This window comes from Sminthopsis crassicaudata, chromosome 1, assembly GCF_048593235.1.
Source record: "Sminthopsis crassicaudata isolate SCR6 chromosome 1, ASM4859323v1, whole genome shotgun sequence".
Lineage (NCBI taxonomy): Eukaryota > Metazoa > Chordata > Mammalia > Dasyuromorphia > Dasyuridae > Sminthopsis > Sminthopsis crassicaudata.
Genome location: NC_133617.1, coordinates 515,759,526 through 515,784,924, shown reverse-complemented (window position 1 = coordinate 515,784,924; position 25,399 = coordinate 515,759,526). Strand labels below are relative to the sequence as shown.

The 25,399-nt window shown below is 34.7% G+C and overlaps 1 protein-coding gene across 7 annotated transcripts in view; it reads left to right on the top strand.

The window, feature by feature from the left end:
- Positions 1–25,399, top strand: part of FANCC (FA complementation group C) — a 181,274-nt gene that overhangs the window by 87,794 nt on the left and 68,081 nt on the right. For 6 of the 7 annotated variants that reach the window (XM_074281676.1, XM_074281678.1, XM_074281681.1 and 3 more), the window contains 3 exons: positions 13,707–13,820; positions 15,072–15,136; positions 24,836–25,000. In XM_074281676.1, the coding sequence (XP_074137777.1) occupies positions 13,707–13,820; positions 15,072–15,136; positions 24,836–25,000 (344 nt within the window). The remainder of the gene's footprint in view (positions 1–13,706; positions 13,821–15,071; positions 15,137–24,835; positions 25,001–25,399) is intronic. The other variant, XM_074281683.1, reaches the window with a different exon arrangement.

The following is a 25,399-nucleotide window of genomic DNA, read 5'->3' as shown; positions in this document are numbered from 1 at the left end:
AAAGAAAATTTAAATCAACAGGACTAGTTAAATCAAATGGACTAGTTAAAAAACTATTATAATTCTTGTTGTGTATTAGCATAAATGTTTTTACCTAATTAAGAGAGACTCTCACTTCCTCTTCCTACCTTCATCTTTTTCTTTTTTTTTCACTGAAAGAAGAATGGCAGTTTTGTTTATGGAACTCCTTTAAAGAAAATGAGAGTATTGAAATTGACTTGGCATTACTTTTCATGATTGTGGATAAGTATAGACTTTGAGGCTTGCTAGTCGCTGAGTTCTTTGGCTTTTTTTCTTAATGTTTCCAAAGGCTTTGTTAATGTCTTGCAAATGGAACTTCAAGCTTTGGAACTGGTCCATTAAAAAGCTGTGTGGTCTTAGCCACAGTAGCAGCGCTGCATATTTTTCCAGTGCTAGATGCACAAAGGTTAAACTTAGTTGGAAGTCTAAAGGATGCATGTATAATATGTTTTAATATTTGGGATTTGGGTATCTTTTTGGGTTTTTAAATTATACTCCTTTTAAAATCTTTTTTGTTTTGTTTTGTTTTGTTTTGTTTTGTTTTGTTTACCTGGGATTCAGTTTTTTGTTGTTGTTGAGTTATCTTATGTTGGACATTCCCAGATCAATTTAGAAAGAAGACAAGTCATTCTGTATATGTATTCTCCTTTGGATAGGTATTTTACAGATAAAGAAGAGCTCAGCATTATTTTGCTATGCTTCTTTATCCATTTTAATTGTCTGCATATGAAAGAAGACTTTTGAATATGTACCATGAACTGTTCCTAATCCAAAAAGGGTGGTTACTGACTAAACAAAATAACTTGAAGTAAAAATAGATACATATTCTACATGGATTATTGTATTTCTTTAAAGTAAACAGCATGTAGACCCTTATTTGTATATGCTTATCTTCTAATGAATTGCTACAACAATATACTGAAAAACTTTAAATCCATGTCATATGAGCATCTGTCAGAACTTTTTAGCTTGAAGAAGAAACTCAGTTGAATGGGATTGTATAAGGAGTAGGTCCTGATAACCATCTCCACTTATTTGAAGAGTTGTTATATGGAACAGGAATTAAATTTGTTCTGTTTGGTGCCAGATAACAGAGCCAGAAACAATGGATAGAAGCTGCAAAGAGACAAAATTTAGGTTGATGTCAGAAAACTGACAGTATAGCTGGACCTAGAGTCTGGAAGACCTGAGTTTAAATCTGATTTTAAACTTTCTATATGACCTTAGGCAAGTTATTTAAACCTACTTGCCTCAACTTCCTCATTTGTTTAAAAAAAAAAAAAAAAAAGAAGAAGAAAAGGAGGAGGATAAAAATGAGCTGTTATTTGTAAAGTGCTTTGTAATGTTAATAATTATGTTAAAGAAAAAATAGTGCTTATACATTCATTGGAAAATTTCTGAGGGGATAGGCACTTGTAGCTGCAAAAGCATGGAAAAGGCTTCTATAAAAGGCCATTGAGTTCTATTTTGAAAGAAGCCACCAGAAAACCTAAGATGTAGATTTGATAAGGGAGAACATTCCAGGAATGGGGGAGAAATAGTACAAAGATAGCTAGAAGGGAGATGAAAAGTGGTGTGTCAGGAATGTGAGTGTGAGATTTGACTAGATAGGGCCCATTTTAGAACATATGAAAGTCTACTTGTTTTCCTGACATCAAGCCAAAAATCTGCTTCTTTATAATTTCTGTTCATTGCTCCTGCTTATGCTCTCTTCAGCTAAAGAGAACAAGTCTAATCCTCTTCCATGTGACAGACAACCCTTTAGATTCTTAAAGATGACCAGAATGTTTTCTTAGAATCTTTTTTTAGAATCCTTCAGGATTCCCCTAACCTTTCTCAAGATTTATGATAGAAAATAAGTGAATGAAGGCGCCTCACCAGTTGTGTACTTTTCTTTAAAAAGCTACCTCCCAGGCAGCTAGGTGGCACAATGGATAGAGCACCAGCCCTGGAATCAGGAAGATCTGGGTTGAAATCTAGTCTCAGACACTTAATACTTCCAAGCTGTGTGATCTGGGCAAGTCACTTATTCAATTGTCTCTCCAAAAAAAAAAAAAAAAGGCAAAGCAAAAAGTTATCTCCTTCCTTTATCATGTGAGTCTCCTGACCACTCTATCCTCCCTGTCCATCCTCTGTTGATAAACAGAGGACCCTAAGCACCTGGTATTTGTCTTGTCCTTTGGCTAGTATTCTCCATTTGCTGTTTCTGAATTTCTTTGATCCTGACTCTTGAGATAAACCTCGTCTCCTTCTCCCCCCCCAAAAAAAAAACAAACAAACCAAAAAACCACCCTTAAACATTTATTAAGCAGCCTATTAAAAGCAAAACTTTATACAGGAATGGGAAAATGTACCAAATGTCCTCTACAATTCAAAGATCTCCAAAAGTAAGGACAAAACCAACTGTCCTTCCTATCTGAGATGTCTATATTGAGGGAAAGAGTCTTGTGTTTGAGGGAAATGGATTTTTCTTTTTATATATCTATGGCAGGGTCATGGAAAACTGGTTGTGTATTGCTTTATAAGATAGTTCTCTTGCAGCTTTATGATTCTAAGAAAATTAAGATTAAAAAAAAAAGATATAGTTTTTACCATTAAAGAACATGCAGATAACATGGGCAATATGAGAGGCATACAAATATGATTTATTAGAAAGAACTGAAGTCAGAGAATCTACATTCAAATGGCAGCTCTATTGCTAATCATTCCTGACAGATAGGACTTTTAATTGTGCTTTACCTATTAATTCTCATTGCAGCCTTATAACAACTCCCAGTTACTTCTAGGTTATTATCTATTTTACAGATGAGGAAATTAAGGATCATATATATTAAGTGATTCTTTATCTTCCTGCTTATAAGAGGCTGAAGGAATATTTGAATCCAGATCTGACTTCTCATTTAGCCCTCTCTCCACATCTCCCCCCCTCCCCCCAAGCAGTTGGGGTTAAGTGACTAAGGTCACACAGCAAGGAAGAGTTAAGTGTCTGAGACCATATTTTAAGTCGTGTCCTCCTGACTTCAGAGGTGGTGCTCTATCCACTTCGGCCACCTACCTGCCCCCCTCTTTCTGTTTTTGGCAGACATAATAAGTTCCCTGTACTCTAGTTTCCATCTCTAAAATGCATGGGCTGAATTTAGTGTAAGATACATTTTAATTTGAAATCTATGTTTCTGTAAAAGGCAGAATATGAAAAGGGGAAGGGAAGATCTAGATAAGAGGTCCTGGAAAATTTAAGATGTCTCTACAAATTTTGTATAGTTCATTTTATTGTCTAGTTTAATCCTATTTTCTAAAGTCTTTTAATATGGGTATGTGCAAAACCATCTGTTATGTATATGAGACAGAAAAATATATATAGCATAAATGTATTTTTTCCAGCATTGAGTGAGCTAGCTAGCAAGCAAGAGATCCTGTAAGCAAAACTAGAAATTACAGACTCTGTTATGATTGGACTAGAGTGTGGAAATTCTGTGAATTGTGTTATGTCAGCATCCTGTTCGAGAATAGGCTGTGTAAATAATGGAAGTTGGTATATTCTCTGAATGAGAAACCTTCCTTTTCACTTATAGACCTAACCACTGCAATTCTCCAGATTTCTAAGTGTTTATTTCATAGTAAAAAGGGCTCTAAAAATACCAGGGCAGTTAGGTTTTTATTGTAGATCATTTCACTTAGACTGGCATGGGACATATAAATTTTAAAAAGGGGGGGAAAAAAACAAGAAAAAAACCACTGCATGCAGGACTTTAAAGAAAAAGCTACTGAAATTGGTGTACAATAATGTGCTTTGGATAAGAATTTTAAATTGCAGAAAAGATTAGGAACTAACTTGTCTCATCTTTTAATTTAAAATAGTTGATATTATAAAGCAGTGGTCACCAAAACCATTTGGTTTTGACTAAGAAATAGACTATTTGATCAGTGGAATAGGTTAGGTTCACAGGACAAAATAGTCAATAACTATAGCAATCTAGTATTTGACAAAAACTGCTGGGAAAATTGGAAATTAATATGGCAGAAACTAGACGTGGACCCACATTTAACACCATATACCAAGATAAGATCAAAATAGATTCATGATTTAGGCATAAAGAATGAGATAATAAATAAATTAGAACATAGGATAGTTTACCTCTCAGACTTGTGGAAAAGGAAGGAATGTGTGACCAAAGAACTAGAGATCATTATTGATCAGAAAATAGAAAATTTCAATTATATCAAGTTAAAAAGCTTTTGAACAAACAAAACAAGATTAGAGAGGAAGCAATAAACTGGGAAAACATTATAGTCAAAGGTTCTGATAAAGGCCTCATTTCCAAAATATATACAGAATTGACTCTATAAGAATCAAGCCATTTTCCAATTGATAAATGGTTAAAGGATATGAACAATTTTCAGATGATGAAATTGAAACTATTTCTACTCATATGAAAAAGTGTTCCAAATCATTGATCAGAGAAATGCAATTTAAGACAACTCTGAGATACCACTACACACCTGTCAGATTGGCTAAGATGACAGGAACAAATAATGATGAATGTTGGAGGGGATGTGGGAAAACTGGGACACTAATGCATTGTTGGTTGAGCTGTGAACGGATCCAACCATTTTGAAGAGCAATTTGGAACTATGCTCAAAAAATTATCAAACTGTGCATACCCTTTGATCCAGCAGTGTTACTACTGGGCTTATATCCCAAAGAGATAAAGGGAAAGAAGGGAAAAGGACCTGTATGTGCAAAAATGTTTGTGGCAGCCCTCTTTGTAGTTGCTAGAAACTGGAAATTGAATGGATGCCCATTGATTGGAGTATGGCTGAGTAAATTATGGTATTTGAATGTTATGGAATATCATTGTTCTGTAAGAAATGACCAGCAAGGTGAATACAAAGAGGCCTGGAGAGACTTACATGAACTGATGCTGAGTGAAATGAGCAGAACCAAGAGATCATTATATACTTCAACAACAATACTACATGAGGATCAATTCTGATGGAAGTGGCTTTCTTCAGCAATGAGAGGATCCAAATCACTTCCAATTGATCAGTGATGAACAGAACCAGCGACACCCAGTGAAAGAACACTGGGAAATGAGTGTGGATTGCTTGCATTTTTGTTTTTCTTCCCAGGTTATTTTTACCTTTCTAAATCCGATTTTTCTTGTACAACAAGAGAAATGTATAAATATGTACCCATATATTGTATTTTAGATATAATTTAAAATGTTTAACATGTATGAGACTGCCTGCCATCTAGGGTAAAGGGTGGAGGTAAAGTAGGGAAAAGTTGGAGCAGAAATGATTGCAAGGGTCATTGTTTAAAATTTGTCTATGCATATTCTGTCAATAAAAAGTTATAATTTAAAAAAATTTAAATAATTGGTAAAATAATGTTCAACTAATATTTGAAGTAATAGCTAGTAAGCCTGCACTTATGTACTATGCTATATACAAAAGAAATTTATCTGAGGCAAGTTTTTAATTCATAGAAATTCTCTATATGACTGAAATTAAGAATAAAAAAATGAATTGAAATTTCATTTTGAAATAAAGATAAAGATATTTTGTCTATGAACTCTACCATATTCAGAATAATAAGACAGAGGCTGTGGAGCCCATCCGTGTAGGGAACTTCTGAGCAGCAACTGTTCCAGAACTTTTAATCATATATTTGCTGAAGAGACCAAGAGCTTAAATGATGTGCCAATTATGCAGCGAGTATGTATTCAAGCATTTTTTTAAACTTCTGCTGTATGCCAAGCAATGCACTAAGAAGAAGGGACACAGGGAAGGACCAAAAACACTCCCTGTTTTCAAAGAACTCCTCTTCTCATGGGGGAAGAGAACATGCAAACAACTATATACAAACATAGTAAAGACAGGATAAATTGGAGATAATCACCTGAGCAAAGGCATTAGCATTAGTGGGGAATAGGAAATCTTCTTATTTAAGGTGGGATTAAACCACAAGGTAAAGATAAAAAGGGAGAACATTTCAGGTATGGAAGAGAGCCAGTGAAAATTCCTGGAGTTGGGAGATTAGAGTGTCTTGTGCAAGGAATGTCTGATGGTGATCACACCAGCTTACAAATAAAATACATGCAGGATACATTGGAGTTCATCTTGGAGAGAAAGAACAAGCAGGAACTGTCCATCTACATACCATAATTTCTTTAATCGTTCCCAAATAGAATACTCCCTATTTTTCTAAATGTTGGCAACAATCAGAAGAACTGTTTAAACATATTTGTATGTACAGATACTTTTCTTTTTTTTTTTTTTTCTTTCTTTCTTTCTTTTTTTTTTTCCTGAAGCAATTGGGGTTAAGTGACTTGCAGCAGGGTCACATAGATAGGAAGTATTGTGTTTGGGGTCAAATTTGAACTCAGGTCTTGACTTAAGGGCTGGTGCTCTATCCACTGCACCGTCTAGCTACTTTTTTTTTTTTTTTTTAAACTTTTAGGACAATACACCTAGAAGTAGTATGACAGATATACTGTCCTGACTCTTCCCCTAGTGAAGATTAGGCTAGGTTTCATTCTCTCTCTACTCCTCACCCCCCCTCCACACAGACACACCTTAAAAATCTATTGAGACCTTCCTAAAATTTGATTGGTTCAAAGGCTGAGGTTGTTAACATAATTTTTGCATTGCTTGGATAACAAGCAGCCACAGGAAGCTGGAAGGACTTCTCGATGTAGTTAGCTGGTGGATTGCAATTGCACTGTTGTCACTCAATTTAAGAGTCTTCTTAATATCCTCTTGATATTGAAGTGGGTTGTGGTCCCGTTAAGAAAATATATTTCCTATTGATCTGTGATTCTTTCAGATTCTCAGTCCCTCCTGGGGGAGGGACAAAAAGTTGTCTTTCCTAGATGCCAGGGCCTTTGATTCACAAATCCTGGTCAAAAGCATCCCTTTGAATTCCATTAGGAGATCTGAGCTTGTCCCAGCCCCCACTGGATCTGAGCCAACTTGGGCTCTCCCAGCCCCCACTGGTTCTGATCTGTTCTGGTTGTCCCAGTCTCCATTCTAATGATCTGCTCTGGTTTCCCAACCCCCAACAAGACAACCAACATAATGAGCTTCCATCAACTAAGGTCTTTGCAGATGGACCTTGGCAGCTCCCTTTTCTGCCAGGACCTTCTGTCTACTGAGTACTGCATCCTCAGTGCAAAACTCCATTTTCCGTACATCTGCCTGCTGGAATAATATTCTTTTCCAGTCTTATCCTCTCCTTACCGTCACCTATTTCCCTAACCAGACGTTATGCTTCTCTGTCAGGATTTCTAATCTTCCAATTCCTATAATAAACCCTTTTATCAATCTAGGTTTTAGGGTCTGTAAATTCTTTTACAGAGAACCCCTGCACCTCTAGAAAGGAGTTCCCCAAAACTCCCTACCCTTTAGCCAAATCCCAAGGAGTTGCAAGGGAGCCAAACCTCTCCCTTTGGTTCCCTGAACCCTGAATCTGCCACTAGGCCTTATATTATTTAACTCCCTGACCACCAGAAACCCTAATCTCATTTTGGTTCCCTAAATCTAAATCTCATCAGTATGACTAAGCAAATCTTTTTTTGGTTACTCATTGAATGACCTTTTTGTTTTAATTTTGAACCTAATCTTCCAGAGGAATGGCCTGATTCAGGCCCAACTCAGAACAAATTATTTGGTTGGGTCAAAGGGTAGCTGCTTCCATTTTATGGGTGAGCGCATACCATTCACATATACATTTATGATGACTAATTGTGTATTTACTTCTGTCCCATTCTCTTCTATTTCTTTCTTTCCCCCTTTTTTTTAATCTTCTCCCTCCTCAAAAGTCTATTTTACTTTTCACCACTAACTCCCCTGATTTGCCCTTGCTTTTATCATTCTTCTCCCCCCCTTGGGTAAGTTACATCTCTATACACAACTTGAGAGAGAGAATGTGTGTGTGTGTATGTGTGTATGTGTTGTTTTTTTTTCCTATTAGAACCAGTTGCAGTGAGAGTGAAGTTTAAGCATTACCTCCCTTCCAATTTTCCCCTCTATTGTAAAAGCTCTTCTTTGTATGTCTCCTATGTAAGAAAAAATTTCCTGTTGTATTTTTCTTTCATTTTTCCAAATTCATCCCTCTTTCCCACCTCTTCATTTTTATTGGACATCATTCTAACACACATTAACTCACACCCATCCCCCTATGTGCATTCCTTCTAACTGCTCTAATAATAAGAATTTCAAAGATGTAGCTTGAACACTGCCTTCCACCTGAAGCCTCTCTGGATGTCTGCTTTTAGTTAGCTACTTTGTTTTTATTTGTATTTATTCTTTTTTTTAATAGGGTGTCCCAAAAGTCTTGGGCTTATTTTAGACATGCACTTAAGACTTTTCTATAGTCACTCATATAGTAGTAAAGGCAAGATTAGAGATACAAGATTCTTGGTTCAGAAGATAGGTGAAATTCAGTTTTATACTAACAGTAACAATTCAAAGTGCTTTCATGATTCTGAGAAGCTATTTATGGGTCAGAGATCTATGATGAATCTACTTTGTGTTCATGGAGCTTCATTGATTAGTGATAAGAATGTGATTCTGGAGAGTGGACTGAACAGATCATCATTACTCAATGCTGAAGCCATTGATCATATACCTCAGGTTGAAGTCAACCCCTTTCTAGCTGAACTTTCAATTGAAGAAGTGGTGTTGAACACCATTAGGCTCCTCTCCTGTGGCAAAGCATCTAATGCTGATTGAATTTAAACTGAAAGGCAGGGGTGGTAAACTGCCTGAAATTATTCCATATTATAGGCAAGAGGAGGTTATCCTCCAGGATTTAAAGGATGCTTCCATTGTTCATCCCAATAAAGAAGTAGAATATTGTGTGACAGTCCCAGAGGGTTGTTATGGGCCAGAACTCTGAATTTGAAACAAAGGATGCTTACGAGGTACTAAGTGAAATTGAGGAGACAATCTTGTTTAGTATTGATTAACCCTACAACAAATAATGGTTTTCTAGTGATATAATGATTGGTTTGTATTCTGGTGTGGAGCATATAAGCTAGAAGCCTCAGCCAGGGAGATTCAGAGATATTCGGAGAGAAGGCAAAGGCAGAAGCTTAAGCTCTCAGAACCAAGGGGAGAAATTCAGTTCGATCTTCGATCTTCCTGCTGACTGACCTGGTGACTGTCCTGGACTCCTGTACTTCCCCCACTAAGATCAAGGCCAGACTGAAAGGCTCTCCAGAAAGCTGCCCAGCCCCAAAAAGGAGATAATAAAGGATCTGGACTATAAGAAAGCCAGTGGGGCCCCAGGAAAGGAGACATGACTTGGAAGGAGACAATAAAGGGTTTGGACTTCAACCCCTGGCTACTCATATAGTGATTACTGAAGTGAAATGAAGGCTGCCTCCAGAGACCCCAAGAAACTGAAACAGACAACATTACATTTTATAGAGAACATTACAGAGGGAGGTCTCTTTCTTGTTGTATTTGGAAAAATTCTTCCCAGAGTCCTCCTTGATAGATTAATCCTTCACCTGAAAGATGATCATCTATCTAAGGGCCACTATGGCTTCAGAAAAAATTGAAGAATGGTTGATGTGGTATTTGCTGCCTGACATTTTCAAGAGAAATGCTAGGAGCAGATCAGAAATAAGTCTACATTTGTTGATCTGACAGTGTTCTTGGATGCCGTTCCTTTTCATTTCAGTGTACCTCAAAAAATATCTTTTTATTGTGAATATTCCTTGCAGCTGCTTCCCTTACTACTTCTGGTTGCCTGAGTACAGTCTCTATTGAGTCCCAATCTCATTTTTAATTTTCTGGATGACAGGTTAGACAGTGATATGCAATTTTTCTCCTCTAAAATCTGTTAGAGGAGCATGTAGATGGAACAATAATAGATTCCTGGGCCTAGAGTCAGGAGGACTTCAAATCCAGCCACTTAACTAGGTATATGACCATGGAAAAGTTACTTAACTCTGTTTGTGTCAGTTTTCTCATTAGTAAAATGAGCTAGAGAAGGAAATGACAAACCATTCCTCAATACCTTTGCCAAGAAAACTCCAAATGGGATCATATAGTCAAATATGACTGAAACAACTCATCAACAAAGAGCTATTATGAGTAAAAATGTATATCAATCTCAAGTTCCTTTCAGTTCTCAGATGATGTTTGATGTATTTATAAAGTTTGCAAAGAAAAATGTGAGAAAGAAAGCTTATCATTTTACCTGGGTAATTTTGCTTAAGCCTTCTCATCCTGGACTTCATTTACTTCTTATATAAAATGAAAGCATTAGACTTGGTAATCTCTGAAGTCCTTTCCAGCTCTAAATCTGTGATCTTATGTTATGGTTGAATGATCAGACTGAGTTTTCTGTGGAAAGCCTCTCCTGATCCTCCCAGCTGCTGCTTAACTGCCCCCTAGTTTGTATAGGTTTTTCTATGAGCATGCCATCTTCTCAATAGAATGTAAACTTCTTAATGGTAAGGACTGTTTCAGTGTTGTCTTTTTATTTCAGCATCTAGCATAATACCTGCTACAGAATAGGTGCTTAATATAAATGATTATTGATTGGCTTATTTGGATAGTGTAATTTAAGAAACATTTTTAGATTATCTTGATGTATAATGTTTAATTTTGCATTCACTGTTTTTTATGTTGATCTTGACTCTTCTAATTTATTTTTACCAAAATTCCTGTCTCCAAAATATCTTCCATTCTTTTTTCTTTTCTATTCTTTTCTTTTGGCCAAATGCCACTAGGTGGCAGTAGAAAAATTATTATTGACAAGCTGAAGACTATCCATGAAGTAGGAATTCCACCAAAAAAGCCTGGGGAACTTCAGTCTTACATTGCGAAGATTATTTGGACATGATGACTATTTTCAGTATTTGAGGGGCTGTAATATGGGATTAAATTTATGCTCTTTTGTTACAAAGAGGCAAATTTGAACTTTAAGTTAAGAAAAGCTTTGTAATAAATAGAGCTATATGAAAGTAGAATGGGCTGCCTTGTCATATGTTATAATAGAGATTCCTTCTAGGCATGAATTGAATTGGGCTACTTCTGAAGCATCTTCCCATCGTAAATTCATTGATATTTCAAAAATTTTTACTTGTGAAAATTCACCTTCATGCCAATAACATTTTAAGTTCTCTTTCTAAACAGAATTTCCTTTGTAAAAATATTTTTAAAAATAAAGAGATGGGGGTAGCTAGGTGGCATAATGGATAGAGCATCAGCCCTGAAGTCAGGAGGACCTGAGTTCAAATCTGGCCTCAAACACTTAATATTCCTTAGTTGTGTGACCCTGGGCAAGTCACTTAACCCCAATTACCTCAGAAAAAATAAACAGATGAAAAGGATATTGTAGGAAATAAGCACCCCAGTGATAATGTAATGATTAATATTTTTAGCACAGTTGTTTAGTTACATTGCACACATTTAAATTATTTTAGATTATTAGCCTATTAGGTATTTAACCTCTCTGAGTCAGAACCTTTATCTTTATTCGTTCTTGTTACTGTCTTTTCCACTTAAAACTTTTTTTTTCTTATAAAAGGTCCCGACCCCAAAACATCTTACCTTCTTCATTGTTTTAGGCTTTATGCCACTAGGTGGCAGTAAAAAAATTGGTCTTGCTATAAATGGCTATTATAAATGTATATAAATCTTTTGAAAGGAAATTAAATGTATTGTTATAGATGTTATAAAATGAGATAATAAAGAAAGAAATACAAAGCTGTACCTGGATTTATAAGGTTATTTTGTGATGGTTTTATCTAGAAGAATACTGGTTCCCATTATCTTCACGCAGTAAGGAAAAACTAGGCTTAGACTAGGCTCTGGTGATTGATTAGACTCAAGAGACTCTTAGATGAGTATTCTCATTTTATAAAAGGCCCAGGAATAAATGACTTTTCTGAGATCTGATTTAGGAGCTATAATTCGAGTCCAGTTCCTCTGGCTTTAGAGACAGTACTTTTCCTACTATACGTACCATATCGTAACATCTTAGGGAAAAATTAAGCTTTTTACTTTATTAGTTTGGAAACTCAGATCTTATTTGCCACGAGGGTGGTAAGGTAAAAAAAGGAAGAACTCTAGTTTTTTTTTTTTTTTTATTATTCAATTATGTTATGAATTCAATATGTTATAGCATTCAATATTAATCACTCAGAAACAACTACCTTACAGATAATCCTGGTGGTGTTTGGAGCCCATTAAAGAAGTCAGACCTTCCATTATAATGTCTCTCATAAATTCCATAAGATATTTCCATCTCTATCTATATCTCTACATCAGTTTTCTCATTAATAAAATGGTAGGGTAGGGAGATCCCAATCAGACGATCTCTAAAGAAAGCCTTTTCTAGTTTCAAGTCTATGATACTATGATCCTATGACCTCATGCCTTATTTTTAATAATAATCTCTTGATTTCATTGCCCTGTCCCACTTTTGTTTCTCTTCCTCCATCCATTCTACATATTATTATCAGATTAATCTGTGGTGAGCTACCATTCCATCTTGGTACTCCTGTCCTCATAAGTTTAGAGGGATTCTTCATTCCTTAAACATCAACTCAAACTTCCTCCTTGTGTTTTTCCTGTCTTATTTGTCTAGTCTCCTTACTGTACTTCACACAGTCCATCCTATTACCAAGTTCTGTTGTCTGAATTATATTTTGCTCTCCTATATTTTCTATTAGTCTCTGCTTCCTGGAATAGCCTTCTCATCTCCTTTCTATCTATCTAATATTCATTAACTCTTTACTGTTATTCTGACCCATATAGACATTTCTCTACCAAAATTTTTCTTGTGCATTTAAAAGGACACATATTTTAGAGTTACTTATTCTCTAATTGTTTCATGTGTGTTCAGGTAATCTCTCCTCAACTGGATTTATTCATAACAACTCCTTCCAACCCAAAAAGACTAATTGTCTTTGATACCATTCCTTTTCATTTCAGCGTACTTCAAAAAATATCTTGGATACTCACTGATTTTTCTGCCTCTATTTTCTCATGTTTATGCCATTGCCCATGCCAGAGATGTATTCTCTTTTCTGCCTGTTCCTTTTTCCCAATCTCTTCCATTTAAAATCCTACCCCTCTTTTAAGGAATTCATAGAATTAATGGGCTTTTGATGCAGTCTTATTTTTTTAATCTGTTTCCATACAATTCATCTTTTAAAAATACTACAGAAAAAGGTTTTTAAAAAAAACAAAATTATTTCTCCTTAAGCTACTAAAGTTTTTTTTTCTATATTAGTGAAGGAATCTTATTTCAAATTGATGTTAAATCACATATTTTTTAAAAGTACAATTTTGTCAGGTGAAAAAATTTTTAAATTAAATTTCCCATTATTCAGATCTTGAATTACACTGTTTTCTGCTTGTAAGTAGGTACTATCTGCCAGACAGACTAGACCACATTTGTCCCACAAAGAGCAGACCAAACCAGAAAAAATGTAATTGGGAAATCTTTAACAAAATTGAAAAAAATAGAACAAAACATAGATATGTTAATTAGTAGTTTTCTAGGTCAAAATGCTGCTCATAAAGATCCATTTCTATTTGAGTTTGATGCCATCGGATTAGACCATTTACAAACAGACCATATTCTATATAAGAGATATAAGACAACATAATTTTTAAAGATAATTAATTTTTTAATTTCTTTCCAATAATTCTTTTAGAGTTTATTATGCCATCTACTTTCATCATCCAAACTTGGACTTAATGAAATTGGAACTGTTAGTCAAGCTCTTGGGTATACATCTCCAGATTATTATCCTAAATTGCTAAAAAATGTGAGTACTTTATTAAGTATTAAAATGTCCATTGTCAAACACAGGATCATTAGAAAGGTAAATAGAAATATTTCACTACTCCAGGAAGGATGTTTATCAGTGCTCTGTTTATATCTTCTTACCTTGGAGACATACATATAGCCATTTAAGGAAGAAACTTAAAAAAGGTGTTTATGAAAAAGGAGAAGGAAGCCTGGAAAGGCTATACTAAATCTTAAGGTTTTTTTTTTTTTTTTTTTAAAGTTAAACAAAGCCCATTTGTTCATCTAAATGTTTTAGTATAAACTTCCTTGATTCATATAAACAGTGCCTGGTAGTATTAGACAAATCTTACACTTTAGAAATCCTTAGGTTTTTGTTTTGTTTTGTTTTTTAAGATTTCATGTTATCGTAGAGAATAAATTAAATCAAATAATTCATCTTAGTAGTAAAACTATGTTTATGCTGTTCCGTATATCAGCCAATTTAAAATGTTTATTAAATAATTGATATTGCATATTTTAAAAAGTACTATAGGAAATCTTATTTGATATAATTCTAGAAATACTTGTAATAGTATAAGAAGATTAAATTGAGATATTAATAAGCTTAAGACAAGAAAAAATAAAATAAAAACTCCACTACATATGATATAACAAATTACTTCAAGATCCCAGAAAGTCAATTAAAACATAAATAATTTTGATAAAGTAGCAGAGCGTAAAAGAAACACATAAAATTATTAACCACACAATAAAAGCACTCATTTTAAGTTTAATATATACTTAAAGTTCCATATGTAATACATTCATAGTTTCTTGTACAAACCTTTTTCTAGTCTTTTTATATAGAAACATTTATATTTATTTTTGTTGATGTTTATAAAGTTCCATAGTAAAAGAAAATTTGAAAAATAAAATAAAAAGTATTTGTTGATCAAACTAGTCTTTGAAAACTTTAAATCTTAAATATTTGTGGATTGTCTATTTTTAAAAATTCACCCAAGGCATTCCTCTCAAACATTCCTTGTTCTAGAGAATAATTTCTTGTGAGTTTGGAAAGCCAATCTAACTTTTGTTCATATGTCTGAGCAAAAATAAGATATCACAGACATAAAATACTATCACAGTATAAGTGGCTCTGACAAAATAAAACAAATGGAGAGGTTTGGGGAGTGAAATTATTCAAGAAATGCCACTCACATCAGCAAAATAGAATTGATCTCATTCTGTTTGCAATATATATTAACCTGTCACTGATTTTGTTTTACAGATGGTCTTATCATTAGTGAATGAACTCAGAGTGAATCATCTTAATGGATTTAGCATGGGAAAAACGTAGGTACTTCCCAAGCTTTAAAATGAACAAGTTAAATTTTGAGTTACATGTTTTAATGAGGCAGCTAGATGGCCTAGTGGATAGAGTCCCAATTCTGGAGTCTGGAGGACCTGAATTCAAATCCTGCCTCAGACACCTAACACTTCCTAGCTGTGTAACATTGGGCAAGTCACTTAACTCCAGTTGTCTCACAAAAAAAGAAGTAAAGAAAAGGAAAAAAAATTAGATGTTTTAAAATTCTAGATAAAAACATAATTGTACTCTTATGACAAATAAGTAAAAAGCTTCCATTAAGCAATCTGCTCAAGAGTATGGGGCCAGGGGGACAGGAATTGGGATCAAGATAGAGTTAACTTGACTTAGGCAATGTCATCTCATCTAAGTAAGAAGAGAGTGATGTGAAATGAGGATGACAAGAAGAGAAGGAAAAAGGGATTAGTGGTAACAGCCACACAGGAGTTGGAAGCTCATTAGCTTCCTCACCTCCAACTACTACAGAATTTCTATAATTTATGTTGCTTAGTATATGTTTCTTTAACTCTGGACTCCCTCTTTATCAAAAGCAAAAACTTTGAAAGCATTCCTGTCCTTCACCATTCCACTCATTTTCCCCCCTTTATCTGGAGCACCTTCTAAAACATTTAGAGATTTAGTCAATAATAATGATAACAGCATTTATAAATACTTTAAGATTTACACAACCCTTTATAAATATCAATACATTTTGTCTTCACAACAACCCTAGGAGAGAAGTACTACATTATCCTCACCTTACAAATGAAGAGACTGAGGTAGACAGGTTAAGTGACTTGCCCAGCTTTAGACAGGCTTGAAACCAGTTTTGACTTCAGGTCTTCCTGATTCCAGACTTGTTAGGTTCTTACTAAGTGCTAATGAGATAATGAGATATTAGGTTCTTACTAAGTGCTAAGTCGGTACTTTGACTATTCTCTAGTTCCGGCCTTTCCTGGGGAAGAGCTTGCATGCTTAGGAGGAGCAAGCTCATTGGCTGAAGTAATTCTTCCCAGAAGCCCTTGAATTATCCCACGCCCATTCTCTGGGAGGATAAAGAGGGCAGCACTCCAGAGATAGGGAGTCTTTGCTCTAGACCAGGCTTGATGGGGCTCTCTGCAGGAAGGGAAGTCACTTCTCTGGACGAGAGTTAACGGCAACTGCCTGAAGACAACGGTTCTCTACAGGAAGAAGAATCTGTCCGAGAGATTTGAGTTGACACAGCAGCTCTCCTCCCAGAGAGCGATCGGCAGCTTCTGGAGACAACAGCACGCTACACAGACTTAGTGCTCCTTCACCACCAATTATCTAGACAGTTATTTTAGTGAAGGTGCCCAAAATCTCAAGGTTAGAAAGGTTCTCAGAGGTTGTCTAGTTTAAATTGAAATTGAAAAGTCATTCCTCTCTACCAAGGTTGGGAATTTTTTTCTGCCAAGGGCCATTTGGATATTTATAAGATTATTCCATATAAGGGCCATATAAAATTTTCAGTTTATAGAACTTCAGCAGTCGTTCTGCAGTTGATTATGCAAAGGATTTCTCTAGCAGTTTATGGCTATGCTCTCCACCCTAACTCTATGCCATACCCACCCACCCTGATTCTACTTCTAAATGAAAACTTTTTTTTTTTTAAGTGACTTGCCCAGGGTCACACAGCTAGGAAGTGTTAAGTGTCTTAGACCAGATTTGAACTCACGTCCTCCTGATTTCAGGGCTGGGGCTTTATCCATTGTGCCACCTAGCTGCCCAAGGTTTCTTGTAAGGAGGAAAACCACTCCCTCCTAGGGCAGTCTTTTCTACTTTGGAATGGTGCTAATGACTATATAGTTTTGTTTTCAAAAGTTTGTCTATTCTCCTCTGTTTTTTTTTTTTTTTTTTCCATCAGGATGCCTGGATGAATATGTAAATTATTCTGATAAAGATTTTATAATAAGTGGGAAAGCAGTCATATGAGTTGGAAATAATTGATGTTTTCTCGGCTGCCTTTTCAGGGAATGGATTCATGCTTTCTTTTAAAAGTATTTGGTCTCTTCTCTTCTGTCAGATAATTAGAGTTCAGTGCCTGTTGCTTCCAGCCTGATTCACATTTGCTTTTTACGTTACTATATTCACTTCAGTAACAATAATAGCTTATACTTACATAGCACTACAAAGTCTATATAATGCTTAATAAATGCCTCACTTTATTCTCACAATAGCCCTTATAAAAGAAGTGTTAGAAGTATTATCTTTTTTTTTTTTTTTTCCTCCAAAGGAGAAAACCCAGCCAGATAGAAGTTAAGTGACATGGCCAAGAATACAGAAATAATTTATTATTTGAAATAGCTAGTGTCATGGTCTAGAGCCCAGCTCTTAAACTTTTTCCACTCATAACTCCTTTTTACCCAAGAAATTTTTATGCAATTCCAGGTATAGTGGTATGTAAAATAGATATGAAAATCAAACATTTACTGATAATAAATCATAAAGAAATTATTTTGAAACAATATTTTGACATAGGTATAATTTTATCACTTATTAAAGATGAAAGCAGATTTTCATATTAATCAGATGGATATGCTTCTTTATTTTTACATAAAGAATTAAATGATACCTTTTAAAGAAACTTTAGTGTAGAGAGCTGGGCTCAGGAAGCCCTGAGGTCAAATCCTGCCTCACACACTAAGAAACAAACAGTGTAACTCTGAGCAAGTTACTTCACCTTTGCTTCAGGTTCCCTCTGCTATAAATGGGAGTAATAATAGCTCCTACTTTGAGTGTAGAGTTGTTATGAGGATCAAATGAGATAATATCTGGAGTGCTTAGTACAGCCCTTGGTACATAGTAGACGTTGTATCAATGCTTATTCCCTTCTTATTCCTCTTTCATTTAGTAAATGTCTCCTACATGTAAGATGTTGTTCATTTCACACCAAGCTTGACTTATTGAGTCTGTGTGACACTAAAACTTCTAAATTCTGTACATATAAACTATTGTCTGGCCATGACTTTCTCATCTTGCATAAGTTGATTTTTTTTTTTAATTTTAAATTCAGTTTTACCTTAAAATATTTGGCCAGGCTTTCTAGCATTTCCCTCTCTAGCAGTGTTAGCTATTCATCCTAATTTTGTATCATTTACAGAATTAATAAGCATGCCTGCCACTTATGCCTTTGTCCATATTACTGATAAAAATATTAAACTTAAGCTCTAGGCCAAGCACAAATTCCTGTAGTGCTCCATCCATGAGATAGTCATTAATGATCCTTTTGGTTTTTGGTCTAGTAATTCAGCCATCTTCATGTTGGTGAGACACAATATAGCACAGGGGATATGTGGATAGCAGTAGATAGTACAGTGGGTCTGGAGTCAGGAAAATCTGAGTTCAAATCTTACTTCAGATGCATATTGTTTAACCCTGGGGAAGTAATTTAATCTCTGCCTCAGTTTCCTCAAGTATAAAATGGGGGGGGGGTAATAATAGCACCAGTCCTTCAGGGTTGTTGTATCAAATCAAGTAATACTTGTAGTGTGGTTTATAAACCTTAAAGTATGCTTTAAATTCTGTCTTTTCATTATTTAACTATATTATTGGCTAGCTTATATCTATCTCATTCATAAGAAAATTAAAAGATGTTTTTAAGGGTTTTTTTATTTGTTTATTCATTCATTCATTCATTCATTCATGCATGCATGCATGCCAAAAATCAGGTAACTGAAAAAGAATTGCAGTTTGTCTGACATGATCCATTTTTGTATTAAAATTTTTTTAAATTAAAGATCAGTACAATCAATTAAATGTATAAAAGTTGCTTACAACTTAATAAATCAAAAATTCCTAAAAAATATAACTCAATCTAAATCTTTTTTTGTCCTTTTAAAGTCTTTTTTTGATACTCCTTCCTATATGTCACTTCCCCTTGGCTCACCACATTTCATTACCTTCCTTGCCCTGTCCCTTGTATAGAAAGAGAGATATGATAATGTGTATCATCATCACATTATCACATTTCTCTCTTCCCCTCTCTCACTCTCTTTTTCCATATTAGTCATTTTGTGGAAGAAAATTTGACCCCAAAAAAGTAAAAATCAGTATGCTTCAGGCTGTATTCAGATACCATCAGGTTTTTGGTTTTTTGTTTTTTTTGTTTTTGAAGCAGATAGCATGGTTCATCACGAGTCCCTTGGGATGGTTTTAGAACATTATATTGCTGAGAATGGCTAAGTCGTTTACAATTTTTTGTCATACCTTATTGTTATTACCATTTGCTCTGGTTCTACTCATTTTACTCTGTATCAGTTTAAGTCTTTTCCAAGTTTTTCTGAAATCAGATTTGTCCAATTCTTATACCACAAAAATCTTCTATTATAATTACATACAGTTTGTTAGCCATTTCCCAGTGGGTTAGCATCCTTTCCATTTCTAATTCTTAGCCAAAGAGCTGCTATAAATATTTTTGTACAAATAGGTCTCCCCACCCCTTTTTTAAATGTCTTTTTGATACAGACCTAATATGGCTGTAAGATAACTCTTTAGGCATAGTTCCAAATTACACTCCAGAATGATAGAATCAGTTCAGAACTCCACCAGCATTAGTGTCTCAGTTTTCACACATCTTTTCCAATATTTATTGTTTTCCTTTTCTGTCATATTAGCCAATCTGATGTGCATGATTTAGAGCATTTTTTTTTCATATAAATATAGATAGTTTTGATTCATCATCTGAAAATTGCCTATTCATATCCTTTGATCGTTTATTAACTGGGGAATGACTTACATTCTTATAAATTTGACTCAGATTCTGATGCATTTTTTTTCCTTTGGTGCATTTATTTTCCCAATTATTGCTTTAAAATTTCTCTTTATCATTCATATCTTCCTTTATCTATCTCAACTCAGTCTGAACTTTATTACTCTGGACACTGTTCTGGCAGGGCTGTGCATTGCTTTAGATTTTATTCTCCACACATCTGTTCTTATTTCAATTTTATATATATATATTCTTCAGAGATAGCAGAATTGCTCAGTATATAGAGTGCTAGGCCTGGAGTCAGGAAGACCTAAGTTCATTTGTTTTGTTTTGTTGTCAAAGAGGGTCAAATGACTTGCCAGAAGTCACAAAGCTACAAAATGCCTGAAGCCAGATTTAAACTGAAATCTTCCTGACTCCAAGGCTGGCCTGTCCAGTATGCCACTCAGCTGCCCCCAGAAGACATGAGTTCAAATCTAGCTATAGGAATCTGTGTGACTTGGGGTAAATGACATTTTTTTTTTATTATTATTATTTTGTGTGTGTGTGTGTGTGTGTGTGTGTGTGTGTGTGTGTGTGTGTGTGTGTGTACACATATGATGGACTTTTTAGTCCTTTGGGGAAAAAATTTTTTTTTAATTTTTATTTTATTTTATAATTATAACATTTTTTTGACAGTACATATGCATGGGTAATTTTTTACAACATTATCCCTTGCACTTACTTCTATTCAGATTTTTTCCCTTCCTCCTCCAACCCCCTCCCCCAGATGGCAAGCAGTCTTATATATGTTAAATATATTACAGTATATTCTAGATACAATATATGTGTGTAGAACCGAATTTTTTGTTGCACAGGAAGAATTGGATTCAGAAGGTAAAAATAACAGTTTACATTCATTTCCCAGTGTTCCTTTTCTGGATGTAGCTGGTTCTGTCCATCATTAATCAATTGGAATTGGATTAGCTCTTCTCTATGTTGAAGAAATCCACTTCCATCAGCATACATCCTCGTACAGTATCATTGTTGAAGTGTATAATGATCTTCTGGTTCTGCTCGTTTCACTCAGCATCAGTTGATGTAAGTCTCTCCAAGTCTCTCTGTATTTCTCCTGTTGGTCATTTCTTACAGAGCAATAATATTCCATAACCTTCATATACCATAGTTTACCCAACCATTCTCCAATTGATGGACATCCATTCATCTTCCAGCTTCTAGCCACTATGAAAAGGGCTGCCACAAACATTTTGGCACATACAGGACCCTTTCCCTTCTCTAGTAGTTCCTTGGGGTATAAGCCCAATAGTAGTATGGCTGGGTCAAAGGGTATGCACATTTTGATAACTTTTTGGGCATAATTCCAGATTGCTCTCCAGAATGGTTGGATTCTTTCACAACTCCACCAACAATGCATCAGTGTCCCAGTTTTCCCACAGCTCCTCCAACATTCATCGTTATTTGTTCCTGTCATCTTAGCCAATCTGACAGGTGTGTAATGATACCTCAGAGTTGTCTTAATTTGCATTTCTCTGATCAATAGTGATTTGGAACACTCTTTCATATGAGTGGAAATAGTTTTAATTTCATCATCTGAAAATTGTCCGTTCATATCCTTTGACCATTTATCAATTGGAGAATGGCTTGATTTCTTATAAATTAAAGTCAATTCTCTGTATATTTTGGAGATGAGGCCTTTATCAGAACCTTTAACTGTAAAAATTTTTTCCAATTTGTTACTTCCCTTCTAATCTTGTTTGCATTAGTTTTGTTTGTGCAGAAACTTTTTAATTTGGTGTAATCAAAATGTTCTATTTTGTGATCAATAATGGTCTCTAGTTCTCCCTTGGACACAAACTCCTTTCTCCTCCACAAGTCTGAGAGGTAAACCATCCCATGTTCCTCCAATTTATTTATGATTTCATTCTTTATGCCTAAATCTTGGACCCATTTTGATCTAATCTTAGTATGTGGTGTTAAATGTGGGTCCATGCCTACTTTCTGCCATACTAATTTCCAGTTTTCCCAGCAGTTTTTGTCATATAATGAATTCTTATCCCAAAATTTGGGATCTTTGGGTTTGTCAAAGATTAGATTGCTATTTTTATTCACTATCTTGCCCTGTGAACCTAACCTATGCCACTGATCAACTAGTCTATTCTTAGCCAATACCAAATGGTTTTGGTGACTGTTGCTTTATAATATAGCATTAAATCAGGTACACTTAGACCACCTTCCTCTGACTTTTTTTTTCATTAGTTCCCTTGCAATTCTCGACCTTTTATTCTTCCATATGAATTTTGTTGTTATTTTTTCTAGGTCATTAAAACAGTTATTTGGGAGTCTGATTGGTATAGCACTAAATAAATAGATTAGTTTGGGGAGTATTGTCTTCTTTATTATATTCGCTCGGCCTATCCAAGAGCACTGAATGTCTTTCCAATTATTTAAATTTGACTTTATTTTTGTGGCAAGTGTTTTGTAATTTTGCTCATATAATTCCTGACTCTCCTTTGGTAGATATATTCCCAAATATTTTATGCTATCGACTATTATTTTGAATGGAATTTCTCTTTGTATCTCTTGCTGTTGGATTGTGTTGGTAATGTATAAAAATCCTGAGGATTTATGTGGATTTATTTTGTATCCTGCGACTTTGCTAAAATTCTGAATTATTTCTAATAGCTTTTTAGCAGAGTCTTTGGGGTTCTCTAAGTATACCATCATGTCATCTGCGAAAAGTGACAATTTGATTTCTTCATTTCCTACTCTAATTCCTTGAATCTCTTTCTCGGCTCTTATTGCCGAGGCTAGAGTTTCTAGTACTATATTGAATAGTAATGGTGATAGTGGGCAACCTTGTTTCACTCCTGATCTTACAGGGAAAGGTTCTAGTTTATCACCATTACATATGATGTTTACTGAAGGTTTTAAATATATGCTCCTTATTATTTTAAGGAATAGTCCATTTATTCCTATACTCTCAAGCGTTTTTAGTAGGAATGGATGTTGGATTTTATCAAATGCTTTTTCTGCATGGGGTAAATGACTTAACACTATCTGCCTCCGTTTTCTTAACTAAGTGGCACTTGCCAAGATAATATTTATAAGAATTGAGTAAAATTCCTGGCACATAGTAGCCACTTAATAAATGCTTTTTTTCTTCCCCATCTTTTTTTTTTTTTTGCCATGGGTTCAAAACAGTTAAATTCTACTGATATTTTTTGTCCTTCATGAAACAGCGTCCAGTTGCCTAGTAAGATAGAAACTTTGTCTCTACTTATTCTCATAAGCCATATTGCCTAATGCCTTTAAAAACATCTCTTAATTTTCTTATGAATGAGATAGATATAAGCTAGCCAATAATATAGTTAAATAATGAAAAGACAGAATTTAAAGCATACTTTAAGGTTTACAAACCACATTACAAGTATTACTTGATTTGATACAACAACCCTGAAGGACTGGTGCTATTATTACTCCCCATTTTATACTTGAGGAAACTGAGGCAGAGATTAAATGACTTCCCCAGGGTCACACAATATATAGTATATAATATTTATGTACATTTGAAATAATGGATAAAATGTTGGATTTGAATAGGGAAATTTTGGTTTCAAATTTTGCTTTCAATACTTAATTTCCTTTTCTCTCAAATTGGATAATGCTCAATGCAGTTCAAAGAGATAATGTTAAATATTTTATAAGGCTTTATGTGAATGCTACATAAGCTTTAGCACTTAACTCTTCCCTATGTTTTAGTCATCTTTATAGTGTAATGCCAGAAATACTGAGGCAAGATAGAGATTAGAGAGTATTTAATAATTTATTAAATGGGAGAGATTTACTGGGACAAAAATGGATCCATGATTTTGGTCCCGGGGCTGAATGAGACTATCATCTCAAAGAATCCAGCAACAATGTGAGCTTTCAATGACCTATATACATGTGGCTCAGACTCAAGGGGTAGATTGAGGTAAGGGCAGAGTTCGGGTGCTGAGAGCAAGAACAGGACTCTGACAGGGTGGGGTGAGCCACTGGAGATGGGAGGCAGGAGGCAACTTGCAGACAGTATCTGACATTCCGCTAGCTTGGGATGGGGAGAGGCATTCTGATATTCTAAAACATAAGATCTTTTATCCTTATCAAATATTCTGATAAAGAGGGAAGGGAGCTTTGAGCTGACAATTATAAACTGAAGCACAACAATTAGAGAAACTGAGTCAGGATTGGGTCAGGATAATTAGGGAAACTGAGTCAGGACAATAAAAGAGAACTGTGGCATAACAATAGCATTGTCATAACTTTTTCTTAAACATAGTAGCCTTTCAATAAATGTTTGTTTAAGAGGTAGCTGGTGCCTCAGTGGATAGAGCATTGGACCTGGAGTTAGGAAGACCTGGGTTCAAACCCAATCTCGGACACTTCCTAGCTCTATGACCCTGGACAAGTCTCTTAACCTCTGATTGTCTGATAAAATGGATCCACTGAAGAAATGAAGACAAATACTCCAGTAATTTTACCCTCAAAACCCCAAAAGAGGTCATCAAGATCACCTTGGACATGACTGAAATTACTGAACAACAAACAAAAACAGTTTAATGAACCTTATCTCAAAAAATTTTCTCCTATTCCTCATATAGAATACCTAATAGATAATATGTTTGATCAATAATTTTGTTATGTGGTCTTTATTCTATTTTCTTTGAAGATAAAACAAAGAAAAAGTATGAGTTAAATTCCCAGGTATAAGAGTTGTTAACATTGGAATGATCATAAGGGAAGGTTATAGAGTTTTCTTTTAAAAAGTAAGAGAGATTATTATTATAGATTATTACAATTTGAAGTTGGGAATTTGAAGCAGGTATCTTAAGGTTTCCTTTAGTCTAAATATTTTATAATTCTGTGATTATATGTGGTCTTAAAGAATGAGTATTTAATTATTTTATTTCTTTATCAGAATTCCAGACAAACAAATAAAGGCCATGTCCCTGCTTTGTATTCCACTCCTCACTTTGCCAGATATCTTACCCTTGCTGGAAGCTTTGCTTACCTACCAAGGAGATGAACCTAAGGAAATCCTTTGTTCTGAGTTTTTAGAAGGTGTAAATGAATCATTTTTGCAGTAAGTCACATAAAATGTATTCTTTACCCCCAATGATGTTATGTTTCTGTTGTTTTGTCTTTGTATGGACAAATGTATAGAACTGTGGAGCTATATTCTCAAATTTAGAGTAATTTTCTTTAGAATTACTTGGAGTATTGTTTTCTTTCCTCAATATAAATAAATGCTGTTTTAGTAATTACATCTTTTACTTAGTCTCAAATAATGAGATTAAAAAAACTTCAGTATTTGATTTAATTATATTTTGTAAGAGATGCCTATTTATATTAATAATTATAATAATAAAATTTCATATGATTTAACCATTATTGGAATTTAGGATTTCTTTACTTCCTTTCATCCTGAATTCTTTAAGGACTTTAGAATTTTTGGAGAGAACTTATAGGTAGACTCTTTTGG